General features: G+C 35.0%; 8 protein-coding genes across 11 annotated transcripts; 7 read left to right on the top strand and 1 right to left on the bottom strand.

Moving 5' to 3' along the window:
- The first annotated feature begins 1,239 nt into the window (after nt 1–1,239).
- LOC139099489 (uncharacterized) lies at nt 1,240–1,867 on the top strand. Its single transcript, XM_070651961.1, has 2 exons — nt 1,240–1,678; nt 1,746–1,867. Exons 1-2 carry the CDS (start codon nt 1,285–1,287, stop codon nt 1,808–1,810), a joined length of 459 nt encoding a protein of 152 aa, XP_070508062.1. The 5' UTR covers nt 1,240–1,284; the 3' UTR covers nt 1,811–1,867.
- A 253-nt stretch (nt 1,868–2,120) lies between these two features.
- Nucleotides 2,121–2,766, top strand: LOC139099493 (uncharacterized). Its single transcript, XM_070651964.1, has 2 exons — nt 2,121–2,564; nt 2,627–2,766. The coding sequence occupies exons 1-2, from the start codon at nt 2,171–2,173 to the stop codon at nt 2,686–2,688; spliced, it is 456 nt and encodes a 151-aa protein (XP_070508065.1). The 5' UTR covers nt 2,121–2,170; the 3' UTR covers nt 2,689–2,766.
- Nucleotides 2,767–3,525: 759 nt separating this feature from the next.
- On the top strand, nt 3,526–4,140 carry LOC139099487 (uncharacterized). The gene is made up of 2 exons (XM_070651959.1): nt 3,526–3,944; nt 4,010–4,140. Exons 1-2 carry the CDS (start codon nt 3,551–3,553, stop codon nt 4,069–4,071), a joined length of 456 nt encoding a protein of 151 aa, XP_070508060.1. The 5' UTR covers nt 3,526–3,550; the 3' UTR covers nt 4,072–4,140.
- Nucleotides 4,141–4,956: 816 nt separating this feature from the next.
- On the top strand, nt 4,957–5,589 carry LOC139099491 (uncharacterized). Its single transcript, XM_070651962.1, has 2 exons — nt 4,957–5,387; nt 5,460–5,589. The coding sequence occupies exons 1-2, from the start codon at nt 4,994–4,996 to the stop codon at nt 5,522–5,524; spliced, it is 459 nt and encodes a 152-aa protein (XP_070508063.1). The 5' UTR covers nt 4,957–4,993; the 3' UTR covers nt 5,525–5,589.
- A 1,272-nt stretch (nt 5,590–6,861) lies between these two features.
- Nucleotides 6,862–7,503, top strand: LOC139099492 (uncharacterized). The gene is made up of 2 exons (XM_070651963.1): nt 6,862–7,321; nt 7,380–7,503. The coding sequence occupies exons 1-2, from the start codon at nt 6,925–6,927 to the stop codon at nt 7,439–7,441; spliced, it is 459 nt and encodes a 152-aa protein (XP_070508064.1). The 5' UTR covers nt 6,862–6,924; the 3' UTR covers nt 7,442–7,503.
- Nucleotides 7,504–9,198: 1,695 nt separating this feature from the next.
- Nucleotides 9,199–9,914, top strand: LOC139099488 (uncharacterized). The gene is made up of 2 exons (XM_070651960.1): nt 9,199–9,672; nt 9,779–9,914. Exons 1-2 carry the CDS (start codon nt 9,273–9,275, stop codon nt 9,838–9,840), a joined length of 462 nt encoding a protein of 153 aa, XP_070508061.1. The 5' UTR covers nt 9,199–9,272; the 3' UTR covers nt 9,841–9,914.
- A 2,252-nt stretch (nt 9,915–12,166) lies between these two features.
- On the bottom strand, nt 12,167–13,050 carry LOC139099510 (mite group 2 allergen Eur m 2-like). Its single transcript, XM_070651984.1, has 2 exons — nt 12,583–13,050; nt 12,167–12,304 (listed from the first exon to the last, which is right to left on the bottom strand). Exons 1-2 carry the CDS (start codon nt 12,980–12,982, stop codon nt 12,243–12,245), a joined length of 462 nt encoding a protein of 153 aa, XP_070508085.1. The 5' UTR covers nt 12,983–13,050; the 3' UTR covers nt 12,167–12,242.
- Nucleotides 12,824–15,044, top strand: LOC139099508 (uncharacterized). 4 transcript variants are annotated; one of them, XM_070651983.1, is made up of 3 exons: nt 12,824–13,041; nt 14,433–14,863; nt 14,923–15,044. In XM_070651983.1, the coding sequence occupies exons 2-3, from the start codon at nt 14,464–14,466 to the stop codon at nt 14,982–14,984; spliced, it is 462 nt and encodes a 153-aa protein (XP_070508084.1). In that variant the 5' UTR covers nt 12,824–13,041; nt 14,433–14,463; the 3' UTR covers nt 14,985–15,044. The 4 variants fall into 4 exon arrangements, with proteins under 4 accessions (XP_070508084.1, XP_070508083.1, XP_070508082.1 ...); XM_070651982.1 differs by having other exon boundaries at nt 14,423–14,863; XM_070651981.1 differs by lacking the exon at nt 12,824–13,041 and adding an exon at nt 13,301–13,434 and having other exon boundaries at nt 14,423–14,863.
- The last annotated feature ends 214 nt before the right edge of the window (nt 15,045–15,258 follow it).

The raw sequence follows: 15,258 nt of genomic DNA, 5'->3' as shown, positions 1-15,258 counted from the left end.
ATTAAGTGTGTTTAAATTGTGACAGAATGGAATTGATTGGCTTTCTATTGGGTTTAATTGATTCTGGGAAATTTTCAAGGCTATTGACAATGGAGGTAAATTGTTACATAGTTAGTTAATTGAATTAATAAAGAATTTTGAAGTTTGATTTACAATTTACAGTGAAGTGGAGAGTTTTACAATTTTGGGGAATATTTGAATTGGTGATTGGAGTGGCATAAATAGACTTACAGGCAAAGATACCGCTTTTGGAAACCGTAGTGATCGTAGTGGTATTTTTGTATGAGAATTTGTTTAAGCTTAGTGCTTCAGCCAGCAATAGAGTCAGATGGAAGGCATTTTGTAGTAACCTAGACTCTCCAAGTCGGAGCATAGTTCCAGTAAGTAAGTGAGTGGTATTTCTGTATTATGAAAGCATAATCTGCTTGTTACGGATAGAGAGGCTCGATCAAGGAGCTTAAAAGGCTCCATTAAAATTCTTTTACTAAAACTCAATGGAAGCTGTGTCAATGTAGCATTCATGTAGCTTGCAAATATATTAAAGCTGATTTCTTACATTTGAATACATTTATGATTTACGATAAAGGAGATATGACGGAAGCTTAAGAGCTCTGCGGTAAGGCTGTCTTGATTTGTATCGCTCGGAATGATGAATATTCTATTATTGAACGCTTAAATTGATCTAGCCTCATTCTTTTTTGCCTATTTTAATAGCTATGAGCTCCTGTTTTGCCAAAGCGTAAAGTATGATGTTACTCATGCGCTCCGGATACTAAATGTCGGAAGATTAGCAAATATCTACTAACAAAACACTACATGAGCATGTTCACTGTATATTAGGATATATTATGGATTATAAGGTACTTAAAACTATCCATATAATTAAAAAATGCATCCTTGAATTGACCATAACTTTCCCATCAACACCCCCTGCACACCAATCCATATCTTATCTGCTTCCTCTTGAGATTAATTATACAATTTTTAATTCTATTGCTTACTTCTTTTGATAACAATATTATTATCAATAGACTTACAGTCACTTGCGCAACAAAAGAAATTTGATAAGAACTATGAAAATGCCATAATAATAATAATCTCATGGCCAATGAAATTATACAGCGTAGAAATGAGTTAAAAATATCATTAACCTCTCAAATTGATAGCTGATGGCGATTAGATTAATATTTTTTTAATTATTTTTCTTTTTCTATATAAGTGGACGCTTGACTGCCTTAAAAATTTAGTTTGTGATATTTTTCCATACCAAAGCTACCTCCAAAAATGTTCAAATTAGTCGCATTGACAGTACTGTTGGCCATTTCTGGCACACACGCCTTCTGGTCAGCATGTCCAGGAATTTTAGCACCAACATCAGTAACATCCGATGTCTGCTCCGGATCATCATGCAATGTACAACTTGGACAAGACTTTTCAGGTGTAGCAACAGTTTCATTCGCACGCGCTCATTCAGCATTAGCCATTAGAATTACAATCTATGTTGGTGGAGTTGGTATTGACATTCCACAAGATCCACCAAATGACAACATCTGTAACAGCTTGTTCCGTGATGGTGTTTTAACTGGATGTCCAACAGTGCCAAATGTACCAGCTGAATGGCGAATTAATTTGACTGTAACAAGCAACACACCAACAGTCAATAACGCTCGTGTGAGATGTAAGTTGGATGGGGTTTGGGAGTTGACTAGATTGATGCTTAATACTTTTTGTCTTTTAATTTTCAGTCGAGGGCTTGGAAAATGGAGTACCAGAAGTCTGTGTTGATGTCATCGCAAACATTGTGCCTTAAATATTGTAATGACTAGGAAGTGAACTTAAATAAAAATTTGTGATTTTTTAAACTGAATTTGAATTTTGTTATTGACTGGAAATGCGTTGATGACGATGACGTCTTAAAAACATTCCTTACTACATCGTAGCAACAAGTAGATTCAAAATACAAAACACTGTGCATTAATGTGTAGCTTAACTTATCAGCAAACAATGCTTTCCTGATAGCAATTGTCGTCAATAATTTCAATAAGAGCATTTTGTGATTAGATACATTGAGCCTGTATGCTGTTTTTTATGGCATATATAAAGACTAGTTTTTGAGTTTTAAATTTCAGTTTGTGATATTATACAATACCTAAGCTACCTTCCCAAAAAAATGTTCAAATTAGTTGCATTGACAGTTCTTCTTGCCATTTCTGGCACACAAGCTTTCTGGTCTGCATGTCCAGGAGTTTTGGCACCAACTTCAATCACATCAGATGTTTGCTCAGGATCATCATGCAGTGTAACACTTGGACAAGACTTTACTGCTGAAGCAACAGTTGTATTCACACAAGCTCATGCCCGTTTGGACACAAGAATCACCGTCTTTGTTCTTGGTGTTGGCATCAACATTCCACAAGACGCACCACATGACAACATCTGTAACAGCTTATATCGTGATGGTGTCTTAGCTGGATGTCCAACTGTTCCTGGTGCTGCTCATGTATGGCGTATTAACTTGACTGTAACAACAAACACACCAACAGTTAACAATGCTAGAGTTAGATGTAAGTTGAGAGTGTCTTTGTGGATTATATAATTATTTAATTATTTTTAATTACTTTTTTAGTCGAAGGATTGGAAAATGGAGTTCCACAAGTTTGTGCTGACGTTACTGCAACAATTGCTTAAGTGATCACTTTGGTTTATGATAAATGAAATGGAATTTTGTACATGAATAAAGAACTAAATAGTTTTTAGGACTTAAAATGAGAATCTAGTAACTTATTTAGATCGAGGACTACTTTAATCAGCGGTGGGCAGCCTGTGTGCAACGGCATGCAAGTTTTCGTCCAAAAATGTTAGAAAATGCCATAAATCATATGCGGTGTGCGGTTTCAAGACTAATGTAAAGTTTGTCCACAACTGCCTTAAATGATACCAAGTTTACAGGGTTCTATTTGACTGATGTTGGAAACTGACAAGCTGTAGTACGTTCTAAGGACGAACAAATGTGTGGTGAGGACTATTTAAATAAAAGCTCCCGAACAGCATTTTTGTAGTCATCAGGTGATCGCCATGTTTACGGCAAGACGTGATGTAATGACGGCAAAACCAAATGAGGGCAGAATCACGCCCTGACTGCTAAGTAACAGTTGCTTTTGGAACATTATGATGACGATATTAAGGTTAATTCGTGATGAATTCCCTTTAGATTCCTAACAGGCACAGACCATTCTTTCATGGTCCATAAATACCACTGCGATACACTAACCGTCTCTTTGGTTTCTAGGTGATGGAACTTTGTTGGAATTTTGGTATTAAGCATCTGCATCATAATGTTTTAGTATCGGACAGAAATTGCGTTTTTTGGTACGGTTTGGATAATTGGCAATTGATTTTATCGCTTATATACCTAACTGCAAATATTATTCCATTTTTATTAGTATTTCAGTTTGCGAAAAATAATCTTTACTGGAACCAGTACGATAAGACTATCAATTTCTATATAAAAGCTACTTCAATGAGTTTTAACTTTTCAGTATTCTTAAAAATGGCAAAATTGATCATCTTAACAGTTCTCTTAGCTATTTCCAGCACCTATGCCTTTTGGTCACCATGTCCAGGAATATTGGCACCGACTTTTATAGAATCAGATGTATGTTATGGAACGGCTTGTAGAGTTGAAATGGGACAAAACATAACAGCCGAAGTAGGCATGAGATTCACTCAAGTACATAATCGTTTAGACAATAGAGCTACAGTTTTCCTCTTTGGAATTGGCATTAATCTTCCACAAGATCCACCAAATGACGACCTTTGCAATCATTTATATCTAAATGATGTTTTGGTTGGATGTCCAACAGTTCCTGGCGTTGATTATATATGGAGAATTAGGATGACTGTTCCTAGTAACATTCCAAGATTCAATAATGCTCGTGTTAGATGTAAGTTGAATTGAATTGCATTTTTGTGTGATTTAATAATTGTGATTATTTTCTTATCATTTTAGTTGAAGGCTTAGAGAATGGCGTGTCACAAATTTGCTCAGATATTATTGGAACTGTTATTTAATGATAAATTTGTTAACTTTTATGCTTTTTGAAATAAACATTTGTATGATCTGGATTATGAATCCAAAAATATTTTGTATTTTATGAGATAATGTCCTAACTAAGGCAATAGCAGATGTGGTTGCCCGAATACCGCAAATCCGTTTATCGATCAAACATTCCCCGAATGGACAAAAATATCAGAACTAGTCATCAACTGGACATTAACTTGCCATCAACTAGTTAAAACTTATATTTGTCCACTTGACTTTCAGTTTGACTCTGACTAGGGGCTGGAATAGGTTTAATTCTGATTTTATGCCAGAGTCATGCCTGCTTGAAGCCAGATTTTGAATCAATTAAATCGTACTAGAGTCAGTCCCTATAATCTATCTGCTACATTTGTATCCCATAATTCTAAGTTATTGACCGATATTCAGAACTAAAAATCTCATTTTTGAGGGTTTGAACCCAAGAATGAAACCAAACACTTTGGTACCATTAGAAAATGAGTGCTGATGCCGTACCTTACTTACTTACATCACTAGCCATACAGATCAATTGTGATTCAAGGTCTTCCTCAGATGTCGCCTGATACTGCCCTAATGTCCTTATTAATCCTATTGCTGGCTTCCGCTTTCCCATTTCTAATGCCGTATCAAAAATTATACGCAAAACCTGTTATCACCTGTATCACGCAATTTTTCAATGGCATTCTTTTTTTGATACTTTTTTTACAACAAACCATAAACAAAGCCTATTTATAGCCTTAATAATTCTACAACCAAAACCTTTACTTTTCATCTTTAGTGCTTAACTGATATGAATTGTCGTCAATATTTTCAATAAGATTAGATAACCAATTTTTTTTTATTTCGTATAAAAAGCCCTCCTGCTAGCTCTCAATTTTTTAGTTTGTGATTCTTCACGTATCAAGCATAAAAATGTTCAAATTTGTTATTTTGTCAGTTCTTTTGGCCATTACTGGCACACAAGCCTTCTGGGCTGCATGTCCAGGAATTTTGGCACCAACAAACATTGTCTCAGATGTCTGCTCAGGAACATCATGTACAGTTAGACGTGGACAAACATTCACAGCCCAAGCCACAATCACATTCACACAAGCTCATGCTCGTTTGGACACAAGAATCACCGTCTTCCTTCTCGGTGTTGGCATCAATGTTCCACAAGATCCACCACATGACAATGTCTGCAATAACTTGTACCGTAATGGTGTTTTAGTTGGATGCCCAACAGTTCCTGGTGCTGCTCATGTATGGAATATTGAAATGCTTGTTACAAACCTTACCCCAACAGCCAACAATGCTCGTGTCAGATGTAAGTTTCCAATAGAAAAAATATTCAATTTATTTAAATTAAAAAAAATTAATTAAAATTCTTTAATTTCAGTCGAGGGATTGGAAAATGGAGTTTCACAAGTCTGCGCTGACGTTACTGCTACCATTACTGCTTAAATTAAAGCTTTAATGTTTATGTGATCAATGAGTACCTCAATAAAATTATTAAGTGAAAAAATGAATATTTAAATCTTTTAATTTATTGAAAAAAAATGTTAAGAAAAGGCACACAGTCAATATATAGAGTAGAATAGAATGTAGAATTTAGTTATAGCAACGGTACTGCGATCGATGAACTGTTGTACCATCCCAAATTCTCTACAAAATGCCTATGTCCTTGGTGAAGCCAACAATGTCAAAAAAACGTTGTTTTGGTAGTCCAATGGACATTGATATTGTAGGCTGAGACATTTGTGAGTTACTTCAAAAATTCACTGATTCAAATGCTGTTCTTCAATACATATAGTAAATATGATCAAAGAAGGTGAAATAACATGATTGGTCTAAATGGTTGAGCATTAGTCTTCAGAGCCAATGGTCCTAAGTTTGATTTCCAGGCATGTCTTATTTTCAAAGATATTTTATGAAACTCGATTTTTGTGTTGAAAGCTGTTTTGAGGCCTTTTACACAAGATGTGCCTCAATTAGTGCCTATGTATGTACATTCACAAGGATAAACTGGCACCTGGATGGTTTTCTTAACAGAATCTTGTGTCCAAAAATTGTGACTAGGTCCATTGCTTGGTATATCACGTCGTATAATGCACTTATGTCCTTGCAATGTGCAAAGATCGTGTTAATGGTTCAGACCCCACTATGAACTCTAGGTGTGGTACAATAGATTATTGATTGCAGTGCTTCCAGGTCATTATATTGAGCTCTTTGCTTATTACATAATTTGATCTAGAAATGTCTTTATCTAAACTCCAGTTTGACCAAGTTTTAGCTTAATTTTCGCTTGCAATATTGTTACTCAATTTCTTTATCAATTGAAAAGCACTTAACTGTAGGTCTTGTTCCTTATATTATCTCGTTCATATTTTACTTCGTCTTTCAATCTTTAGTACTAAATAAGCTTTAAATTTATTTGATTCCAATGTGTGCGTATGTTCTGACTCATACATTAATACCCGACCCCCCATTTTTATCATTCAATGTCAATGTCACTCGAATTTACACAATCTGACCAAAGAAAGTCACGTTTTAATGCAATAACAATCTTAAGTATCAACAAAATATTATTCAGCTTCTTAAATACGTTGTTGAACTCTTGTATCTAGCCTTGATTATTTCGCAATCTTATCAACTTTGTTGCAAAACATATTAAGGGGTAATCTAGTTGCCTACATACTTCCAGTAAGATAAGATTACAAAATTTGTGTCCTTTCCAGTGTCGATAATAGTTCACGTAACTTGTTGCCAAACGCAGTTATTGAAAATTTGTTATAAAAACTGTCAAATTTTTGATTTTCTTGTCAGTCGATCGCATATCAAGTACGGATTCAATTCTATTAAAAATGTTCAAATTCATCGTTTTAGCTGTTTTAGCAGTTGCATCAGTAGATGCTTTCTGGTCACCATGCAGTGATCATGCAGGCAATGCACCATCAAGTATCGTATCTGCCTCATGCAGTGGAAATTTGTGTACCGTACAACGTGGAGAAACATTAATTGCTGATGCCACACACACATTCACTGCTGCTCATTCACGTTTGGATGTTCGTGTAACTGCCTTCATTCTTGGAATTCCAGTTAACCTTCCACAAAGTCCACCAGATGATGATGCTTGCAATAGCATGTATCGTGGTGGTTCACTCGTTGGATGTCCAACAGTTCCAAATGCAGTTCATGTCTGGCGTATCAACTTCTTCATTCCAACAACATATCCAACATTCTCAAACACACGCGTTCGATGTAAGTCATGATTAATGTTAATTTTATAGCTTATTCATTTTTTTACCTTATTTTTTAGTCGAACTTTTGAGCGGTGGTACCAATGTCTTATGTACTGATGTCACGGCTACTCTTCTCTAAATGATGACTGCAATTGATAATTGATTATCTCAATTTTTTTAAAATAAATAATTTTAAATGAATTTAAGTGGAATTACTTTTTGATTTTATTTAAAATTCCGTTGTTATAAATTGACTCCTGTCATACTTACTGCATATGCCAGACATTTTGCAAACAATACACAGGCTTGTTGAGAATAATCCACTTGTCCTGTAAATTGGGGATCATTTCAACCAAAATACGGATATTCTGGCGCAATCTTGTGTTACTTATTTACTTCTTACGGGGATGCAAAGGGTAGTGACGCGTTATACAGGTATAAAACGCCCTTTAGCCTATCCTACCAAAGTACCTACTTCCACCTCCCCATGTTGCATTCCTGGCTTTGTCAATCCGCTCAAGCGGTGCGGTACTAACGGAGCAGATTAGTTTGAGCGTGAGGCCTGGCGAGCCCACTCTCGTTAAAAAATGTAAAGCCACGAAACGTTAACTTTATCATATGCCTTTTTAAAGCATTCTCGGTGCAAAGATAGTTGAAAATCAGATTCCAAGCTATCTGAACTCTACCCTGAAGCTGAATTAGATTGACTTTAGACGGATTCTCTTGAATTTCTACGCAATGTACCTTCCAGAATAATGGCATCTTTGAAGTAGCTAATCACTCTTATAAAGGAAGCTATTATATCTAATCTACTGATTGATTGAACTGTCTATTACTTTTAAGATAATTCAATTATTAGGGACATACAAAATATTTTGTGTGTAAACAAGCATTCATTCTTGTTAATCTTATCACAGTTAAACGTCAACAAGTTCATTCTATTTTCAAGTGTTTTAAATTTTGCCCACTCGAGGATCTATTTTTAACTTTATAGTGGAGTGAAACTGAGTTAAGATTGTTTAGATAATCTTTAGTTTTTTGATTTATAACCAGCTTGACTCAATCAGCATTTAATTTTACATGATGGAAATACTTAGTCGGCAAATTATTCTGCAAATCATTTTACTCAAGTTCAGATACTTTGACTTGACTTTGCCTGCCTATTGATCTCCTGATCAAGCCTGAATTGGAACTCTAAGAAATATTAGATAAAGAATTACGGATCAGAAATTAAAGGGTTGCAACGGCAGGGGGTCTGTTGACTGCTTGCTACTTACTTTAATACAAGCATCAGCGAATCGCTGATCTTCTCATATTGACCGTGGCACAACTAAACGGCGAGCACTGGCTACCGCTTGCCAATTACCAATTCCAAGTTTGACACTATCTCTATCGACAGCTTCCTTCCATGAGTTCTTTGGTCTGTCGCGCGATCTCTTGCCATCTAAAAAGTTGGATTTAAATACCTTAACCAATGGAACATCCACAAGCCTTCTGATAACGTGGCCAGTCCACCTAAGTCTATTTACTTTAATGCGTCTCAATTACTGAAAATGTAACAAACACAAGAAATGATGACTTAATCATAAATTTGTCAACATTCTGAATCACAATTTACAATTCTATAACAAAAATGATTGTATATGTTATCTTTCCAAGGTCCACATAGTAAACAATAAAATGCATCCACAACTACAAGAGCAACAAAAGCATCATTTACAGGGTGATACCAAAACAACATTCCATTTACAATATACGCAGTAAGAACATTATCTAAGAGAGAGCTTTAAGAAAATTACATGATAAGATAAATTTATAATGGTATTATTTAATTAATAAGCTCCAATCCGCTATTTTTAGTCCCGAAAAAAAGACTATAAAATCCAACTGCTTTTCCAATTTCTCTTCAGTCGATCGTGTGTATTATTTTGATTCAAGTTAAACAAAAATCAAGGACAAACTTTCAAAAAATGTTCAAAGTTATTGCATTATTCTTGTTGGCATTCTCATCAGCAAATGCATTCTGGTCAGCATGTACTGATCGTGCTGGAGCAATTGCACCAAATAGAATTGAATCTGCATCATGCAGTGGAAATTTGTGCACTGTCGTTCGTGGAGAGACATTAGTTGCTGATGCATTTGCCACATTTAATGGTGTCCATAATCAATTGGATGTTAGGGTAACTGCTTATATTCTTGGAATTGGTGTTAATCTTCCACAAGATCCACCACATGACAGTGCCTGTAACAGCATTTTCATTAATGGAGTTATGACTGGATGCCCAACAACACCAAATGTTGAATCATTATGGAGAATTGTTATGCTTGTACCAACAACATATCCAGCATTCTCAAACACACGTGTCCGATGTAAGTATCAAGGGTATATTTTGGATCTGCTAGATGATTGGCTTTGAAGCTTTAGATTTCATGAAAATCATTCTGAAAATAATAATATTAACTTTTATCTTTCTAGTCGAACTTGTTGAAAACAACAATGTTATTGCCTGTGCAAACATCCAAGCTACATTGACATAAATGGACAAACGAGCGCATTACTATGAAAAATCTTACATTAGGATTGAAATAAATGAATTTTAAAAAGCATAAAAGTAGATTTTTTCAATATTTTAATTAAACGATATTTCAGGAGTTTCAGGCATTAAGTTTTAAAAAAGAATTTGAGTTGATTGTTCTTAATATTGATGCTGTAGATGATTTTATCAGGAATGTATTCCGACAAGCCGAACCATGGTTGAATCAGCCATAACAGTTCTGTCAGGGCAATCTCGCGTTTTATTAGCTAAGGTTAGGTATCTTAGCGATCACGTTGCTCTATTGGTGCTATTCACTTTGGTCATTCAACATACAGTTTCTTTGAGAACCTAACAATAAAATCAACATTAAAAAACATTTCTTCAAAAAGTGAAACTGACCTTAACAATATCTTAAATGTAAAGAATTTATCGTGAACTTGAAAATTAATAAATAAGAACAAGACATTAATTTTCCTTTTAAAGTCGGTTTATTGGGAAATTTCTATGGCTGAGCAAGCGTCTTGGTTTTATCCATACTACTATACTTATTTATAGCCATACTGATAGATTATAATCCATCCGTATCTTCCTAATGTTATCATTTACCCTCTAGATCTTATTTCTCTCTTATTCAATACGATGTTCATTAAGATGATACACATGGAGTTTTGTTACTGATTTTATTCTCTAGTACTTCAATTGTGTGGTCTTTGATCAGAATGGAAGCTTGGGTATTAAGAATTGTTTTGGGGATTCTGTTAATTTAGGAGCAATGTCCCTCTGGTCAAGTGGTAAGGCAGCCAACTGGATAACTCGATCATTCTTTTTTTGTTGAGTTAGTTCGATTCCTATTAGAGACTGATCTCTTATGCACAAATATTTGTCGATATGTTCACGACAATCCAAATATACCAGAGGTGTCAGGACACCAATGTGAAAATCAGACTCCAGTGAAGGAGCCTTTTTGAACTTTAAGAGTTCGGCTTACACTTGGAAATGGTAATTGGGAAGTGGTTCTCAGCGATAGAGCCAACTTCTGGCGCCAACTGAGGGAGACCATGGATCACACTTGAACTGTACGCGAAGTAAGTAAGTAAGAGTTCGGCCTACCAAAGTCCTGCAAACTTTGAAGCATATCCATGAACCGGCCTGGTGAGAATGTTTGAAAACAATTTCTAATTCATCAATCAACTTCAATTCAATTAGAAGTGGTAAACTTGCATTGATAAGCTACAATTTATCTTAACTTTACAGCTTTCTTATTTCTACACTTAACTTTATATTTACTTTATTATATCTTATCAAAATACTTTAATTAATTCACATAATCTGATTGTATTTAAGCACTTACCTCCTAGTGAATTAGATTGTTTTTTTGACAATTTTGATAACACGTCAAGGTAATATTTATTTATAAAAAATATTCCTTATCATTTGAGAGCAGTTAAAAGTAGAATGCGTTTTCTATATTGTATGACGTATAACTTGATAACAAGAGGATATGCTGCAATTAATCTAAAATTTCACACCTGCAGATTTTGATAAATAAAAATTTTAAATTTTTGATATGTTAATCCTGTTTCAATAACATTTAAGTCTTTTGAGCTGATTTAATTGATTTGATGATTGGGAAATCCCTTGGTTCCAAGATAAATTTTCTGAATGAAATACATATTAAGGACGATGGCCTTATTTGAATGTTATACAATTATAGGATCTAAGAGTAACTGCAATGTATGTATTGAAGGTAGAATTGATTTGTCTGGGTATTCAACTGGACATTCTTAAGATATAGCATCAAATCACTTAGTCAGGTGATCAACATAACTATGAATATTTGATGTTTCTATCCATAGTAGCTTTAGTGTCAGAGCAGATTGTAATACTTGGTATTGAGCCTAATGGGGATGAATCTGCTGTAGCAATGAACCATGAATCTGTGGCCGAGTTATAGGGAACAGAATGATTAACTGCTCTCTTTTCCGGAGATCAAGGTTCAATTCCCACCAGGTGTAGATTTTTTAAGTCATTATACAGAGTCCTATCCAATATGCTTCTTCTAAAAATTCATCTGTAAGTCTTAAATTCATCCACACATAACACATATACTGAATAAGTTACTATCAAATCCAAAAAAATATTCCATTCACATTTTCATTCAAGTACACATGTCCGTCAATTAACTCGAAGAAGAAAAGTATTAAGTAATCTAAGACTGATAAAGCTTAAACCACCGCTAAAATGTCTGCAAGACTGGCTTATCTTCCAGAAGCAGGTGCTGCATGGAAATAATCGTAATAGACTCAATTAATAAAAAAACAGTATAATTATGCTTAATTTTTTTCTCATTTATTTAACATTCTTAATTTCTTTTCATTTCACATATTCCATTTGATAAGCGACTTAAATCAATGTTCCTTGAATATCAGCGCAAGCAACGAGACCATTGTTTTCCAAAAGTTCGACTGAAATATTTGAATAAAAAAATTATTAGGATTATATATTTGGATAAAGGATTCAGCTAAAGATTACAGGTCTGTGCGTCTTAAACACAGGAATTGCAGCCTTGTAGATTTATGCCAAACCCTCTTGACATATATTCTTTGGTAATTTATGCAATTAGTCTTATCAATGACTGATTAAGGTCTACTAAACTTCAGTAAACCTTAACTCACAGTCCATAACACTACGGACGATATCCTCTAGCCACAAGTATTAAATCAACATTATCCTGTATACTTACATCGAACTCGTGAGTTTTGGAAGGGTGGATAGTTATCTGAAATCAATAAATTGATTCTCCATACATGTTCTTGTCCTGGAACTGTTGGACATCCAACAAGAACACCGCCACGGTACATGAAGTTACAGGCATCATCGTATGGTGGATCTTGTGGAAGATTGATTGGAATTCCAAGTACAAAAGCAGTTACACGAACATCCAAACGGTTATGGACAGATGTATATGTAGCAAAGACATCAGCAATCAATGGTTCGCCACGAACAACAGTACACAAACTTCCGCTGCATGATGATGACTCGATTCTTGATGGTGCTAAGGCATTTGGATGATCAGTGCATGCTGACCAGAAGGCATCTGCTGATGAGAATGCCAATACTGCTAATACAATGAATTTGTACATCTTTTGATATATTTTTGAATGATCCAGAAAGTAACACGAGACCGACTGAATTGAAAATGGTAAGTCGCGTGGTTTTTATATCAAATTGAGTGGCCAAATGTCAATGAAAATTGCAGGAATTAAATAATATATTCATTGTATATTTCTTATCTTATCAATGAACTTTTGTGATTCCTTCTTGATGATCTTAATGCGCATTATGTGAGTGAAAATTTTATAACAGTTTTCCCCTGACTTAGTCTACTTTAAGCTATAATCAGGTCTAGATAAATATTTCGGTATCAAATAAAGTGCTCACGTTTCAACACGGGTTTACCTATAATTTGGACGTTGATGTGTATTAAAATTTGAGTTAATTCCTGGGAAATTTATTAATCATTACTTTGTAGCTGAAAAATAATAAAATTCAATTTTTTCTTCAAAATAAAAGTTCTCGTGAATAACTGCACGTGGTTAGAAGTGACAGGAAAATTATCAAATTGTACATGTCAAGAAGGCATAATAATGGCATGTGGTCATTGTTGTGTCATATTAAAGATGAATCCTGCTCTTTTTACATATGAATCCATACAACCCCTACTTATTGGGACCCTCATACATCCTTGACCAATGACCCTTTCTGAAAATTGTCACGTTTCGACAGTTGGACACTTGCTGGAGGTTGTTATCACCCGAAACCTTCGAAGCAGACATCTTCCGATGAAGGTAACGTTTTGTAAGTCGCCACTGACGAAGGGCGATAATCTGCGGAATAGACCAACGGCCAAGGATTTAGGAGGATCTTAATAAGTAGGATTTGCATGGGTATATATGTAAATTGAGCAAGATATCTTGAATAAGGCAACAACGAGTAGAAATCGCCATCAATGCTGAATCATCAACGCACAAATAACTATTGGCATGTCGATGCTGATGCCGATTTTGTTCGCAATTCCTAATAGCACTAGTCGATCAATCTATCCCGAGTGGACAACTTGACATAATGTCTAGTTAATAACTAGACCTAAGATCGACAAATGACAAATTAAATGAAACGATTTGGAAATAATGTCATTAGTCGTGGGTCAGTAGGTCTAGCTATTAACTGGACATTATGCCAAGTTGTCCACTTGAGAATCCATAATCTTTCACCAGGCCACCATATCTCTAACATGGTGCAGAATTCAAATCAAATCCTTATGTTTATCATGTCCAGTTACCAATGTAAGATAAGAAAGTTCTATAAAATACTGATAAATTCTCATTTTTGAGCAAACGTGTCCTCATAATCAATTTTGGGTGTAAATCAATTTTGCAATAATATTTTTCACTTTCACGAAAGTACTTATTAAAAAACAAAATTGATAAGATAAATAGCAATCAGATATTACGTAGCTTTCCGGCTATTCACGGCCACTCAATTGATTATTTAAAATTATGAAATTTGACAAACCTCTTTAGTCGTTTTTAGGTCGTAACTTAATTCAGGTGGACATTCAAAAATGTACAAAATTCTCGCATTATTTTTATTAGCCGTGTCATCGGCCAGTGCATTCTGGTCAGCATGTTTGGATCGTCCAGGAGTTTTGGCACCAACAAGCATAACATCTCCAGCATGCAGTGGAAATTTATGTACTGTCGTTCGTGGCGAGACATTGAACAGCGATGTCTATTTCGTATTTCCAGCTGCTTATAGTCGTCTGGATGTGAGAATATCAGTCATTCTCTATGGAGTTGAAGTATACATTCCACTTGAAGATCCTTATGATAATGCTTGCAATTTCATGTACCGAGGGGGCGCTTTTGTTGGATGTCCAACTGTAGCAGGTCAAGAACATTTGTGGAGAATTGGAATGCAAATTCCACTTGATTATCCGGCATTTGCCAATGAGGTCGTCAGATGTAAGTTTTGAATGACAAATTTTTTTTGAGGTTAGGATTCATATGTTTTATTTTTTTAGATGAACTTTTCGATGGTGATTCTCTTGCTGCTTGTGCTGATCTACAAACTACTGTTCTTTAAAGAGTTTATGAGTTAAATTTTAGATAAAAATTGGAATAAAAATTGATTTTTTTGGTGAATTTTTTATTGATATTAAATTGGGGTGGGGATGTTCATTTATTACGTAACGAGAAATGTCTTGAAACTCCCTCCCCCCTTGCCCAATTCAACAGCGTTCCGTAATAAGTGAACGATCTTTATGACTGTGTATGTTGACCGAACCGGAAACTGCATACGATCTATAGTATTGCCAAAAATTAACAGCATACTAATGTACCGCGACACACAGATTGCC

This window comes from Chironomus tepperi, unplaced genomic scaffold, assembly GCF_022539635.2.
Source record: "Chironomus tepperi strain 1889 unplaced genomic scaffold, CSIRO-AGI_Ctep_v1 contig_472, whole genome shotgun sequence".
Classification (NCBI taxonomy): Eukaryota; Metazoa; Arthropoda; class Insecta; order Diptera; family Chironomidae; genus Chironomus; species Chironomus tepperi.
This window is presented reverse-complemented; position numbering and strand designations above follow the sequence as displayed.

Excerpts from the sequence above, each read along its gene's own strand:
- LOC139099489 (XM_070651961.1), top strand. The coding sequence starts at position 1,285 with ATGTTCAAATTAGTCGCATTGACAGTACTGTTGGCCATTTCTGGCACA. Across the intron at positions 1,679-1,745 it reads CAATAACGCTCGTGTGAGAT|TCGAGGGCTTGGAAAATGGA; the intron begins GTAAGTTGGATG and ends TTTAATTTTCAG.
- LOC139099493 (XM_070651964.1), top strand. The coding sequence starts at position 2,171 with ATGTTCAAATTAGTTGCATTGACAGTTCTTCTTGCCATTTCTGGCACA. Across the intron at positions 2,565-2,626 it reads TAACAATGCTAGAGTTAGAT|TCGAAGGATTGGAAAATGGA; the intron begins GTAAGTTGAGAG and ends TTACTTTTTTAG.
- LOC139099487 (XM_070651959.1), top strand. The coding sequence starts at position 3,551 with ATGGCAAAATTGATCATCTTAACAGTTCTCTTAGCTATTTCCAGCACC. Across the intron at positions 3,945-4,009 it reads CAATAATGCTCGTGTTAGAT|TTGAAGGCTTAGAGAATGGC; the intron begins GTAAGTTGAATT and ends TTATCATTTTAG.
- LOC139099491 (XM_070651962.1), top strand. The coding sequence starts at position 4,994 with ATGTTCAAATTTGTTATTTTGTCAGTTCTTTTGGCCATTACTGGCACA. Across the intron at positions 5,388-5,459 it reads CAACAATGCTCGTGTCAGAT|TCGAGGGATTGGAAAATGGA; the intron begins GTAAGTTTCCAA and ends CTTTAATTTCAG.
- LOC139099492 (XM_070651963.1), top strand. The coding sequence starts at position 6,925 with ATGTTCAAATTCATCGTTTTAGCTGTTTTAGCAGTTGCATCAGTAGAT. Across the intron at positions 7,322-7,379 it reads CTCAAACACACGCGTTCGAT|TCGAACTTTTGAGCGGTGGT; the intron begins GTAAGTCATGAT and ends CTTATTTTTTAG.
- LOC139099488 (XM_070651960.1), top strand. The coding sequence starts at position 9,273 with ATGTTCAAAGTTATTGCATTATTCTTGTTGGCATTCTCATCAGCAAAT. Across the intron at positions 9,673-9,778 it reads CTCAAACACACGTGTCCGAT|TCGAACTTGTTGAAAACAAC; the intron begins GTAAGTATCAAG and ends TTATCTTTCTAG.
- LOC139099510 (XM_070651984.1), bottom strand. The coding sequence starts at position 12,982 with ATGTACAAATTCATTGTATTAGCAGTATTGGCATTCTCATCAGCAGAT. Across the intron at positions 12,305-12,582 it reads CCAAAACTCACGAGTTCGAT|TCGAACTTTTGGAAAACAAT; the intron begins GTAAGTATACAG and ends CAAATATTTCAG.
- LOC139099508 (XM_070651980.1), top strand. The coding sequence starts at position 14,134 with ATGGTGCAGAATTCAAATCAAATCCTTATGTTTATCATGTCCAGTTAC. Across the intron at positions 14,186-14,494 it reads TATCATGTCCAGTTACCAAT|CCGTGTCATCGGCCAGTGCA; the intron begins GTAAGATAAGAA and ends TATTTTTATTAG. Across the intron at positions 14,864-14,922 it reads TGCCAATGAGGTCGTCAGAT|ATGAACTTTTCGATGGTGAT; the intron begins GTAAGTTTTGAA and ends TTATTTTTTTAG.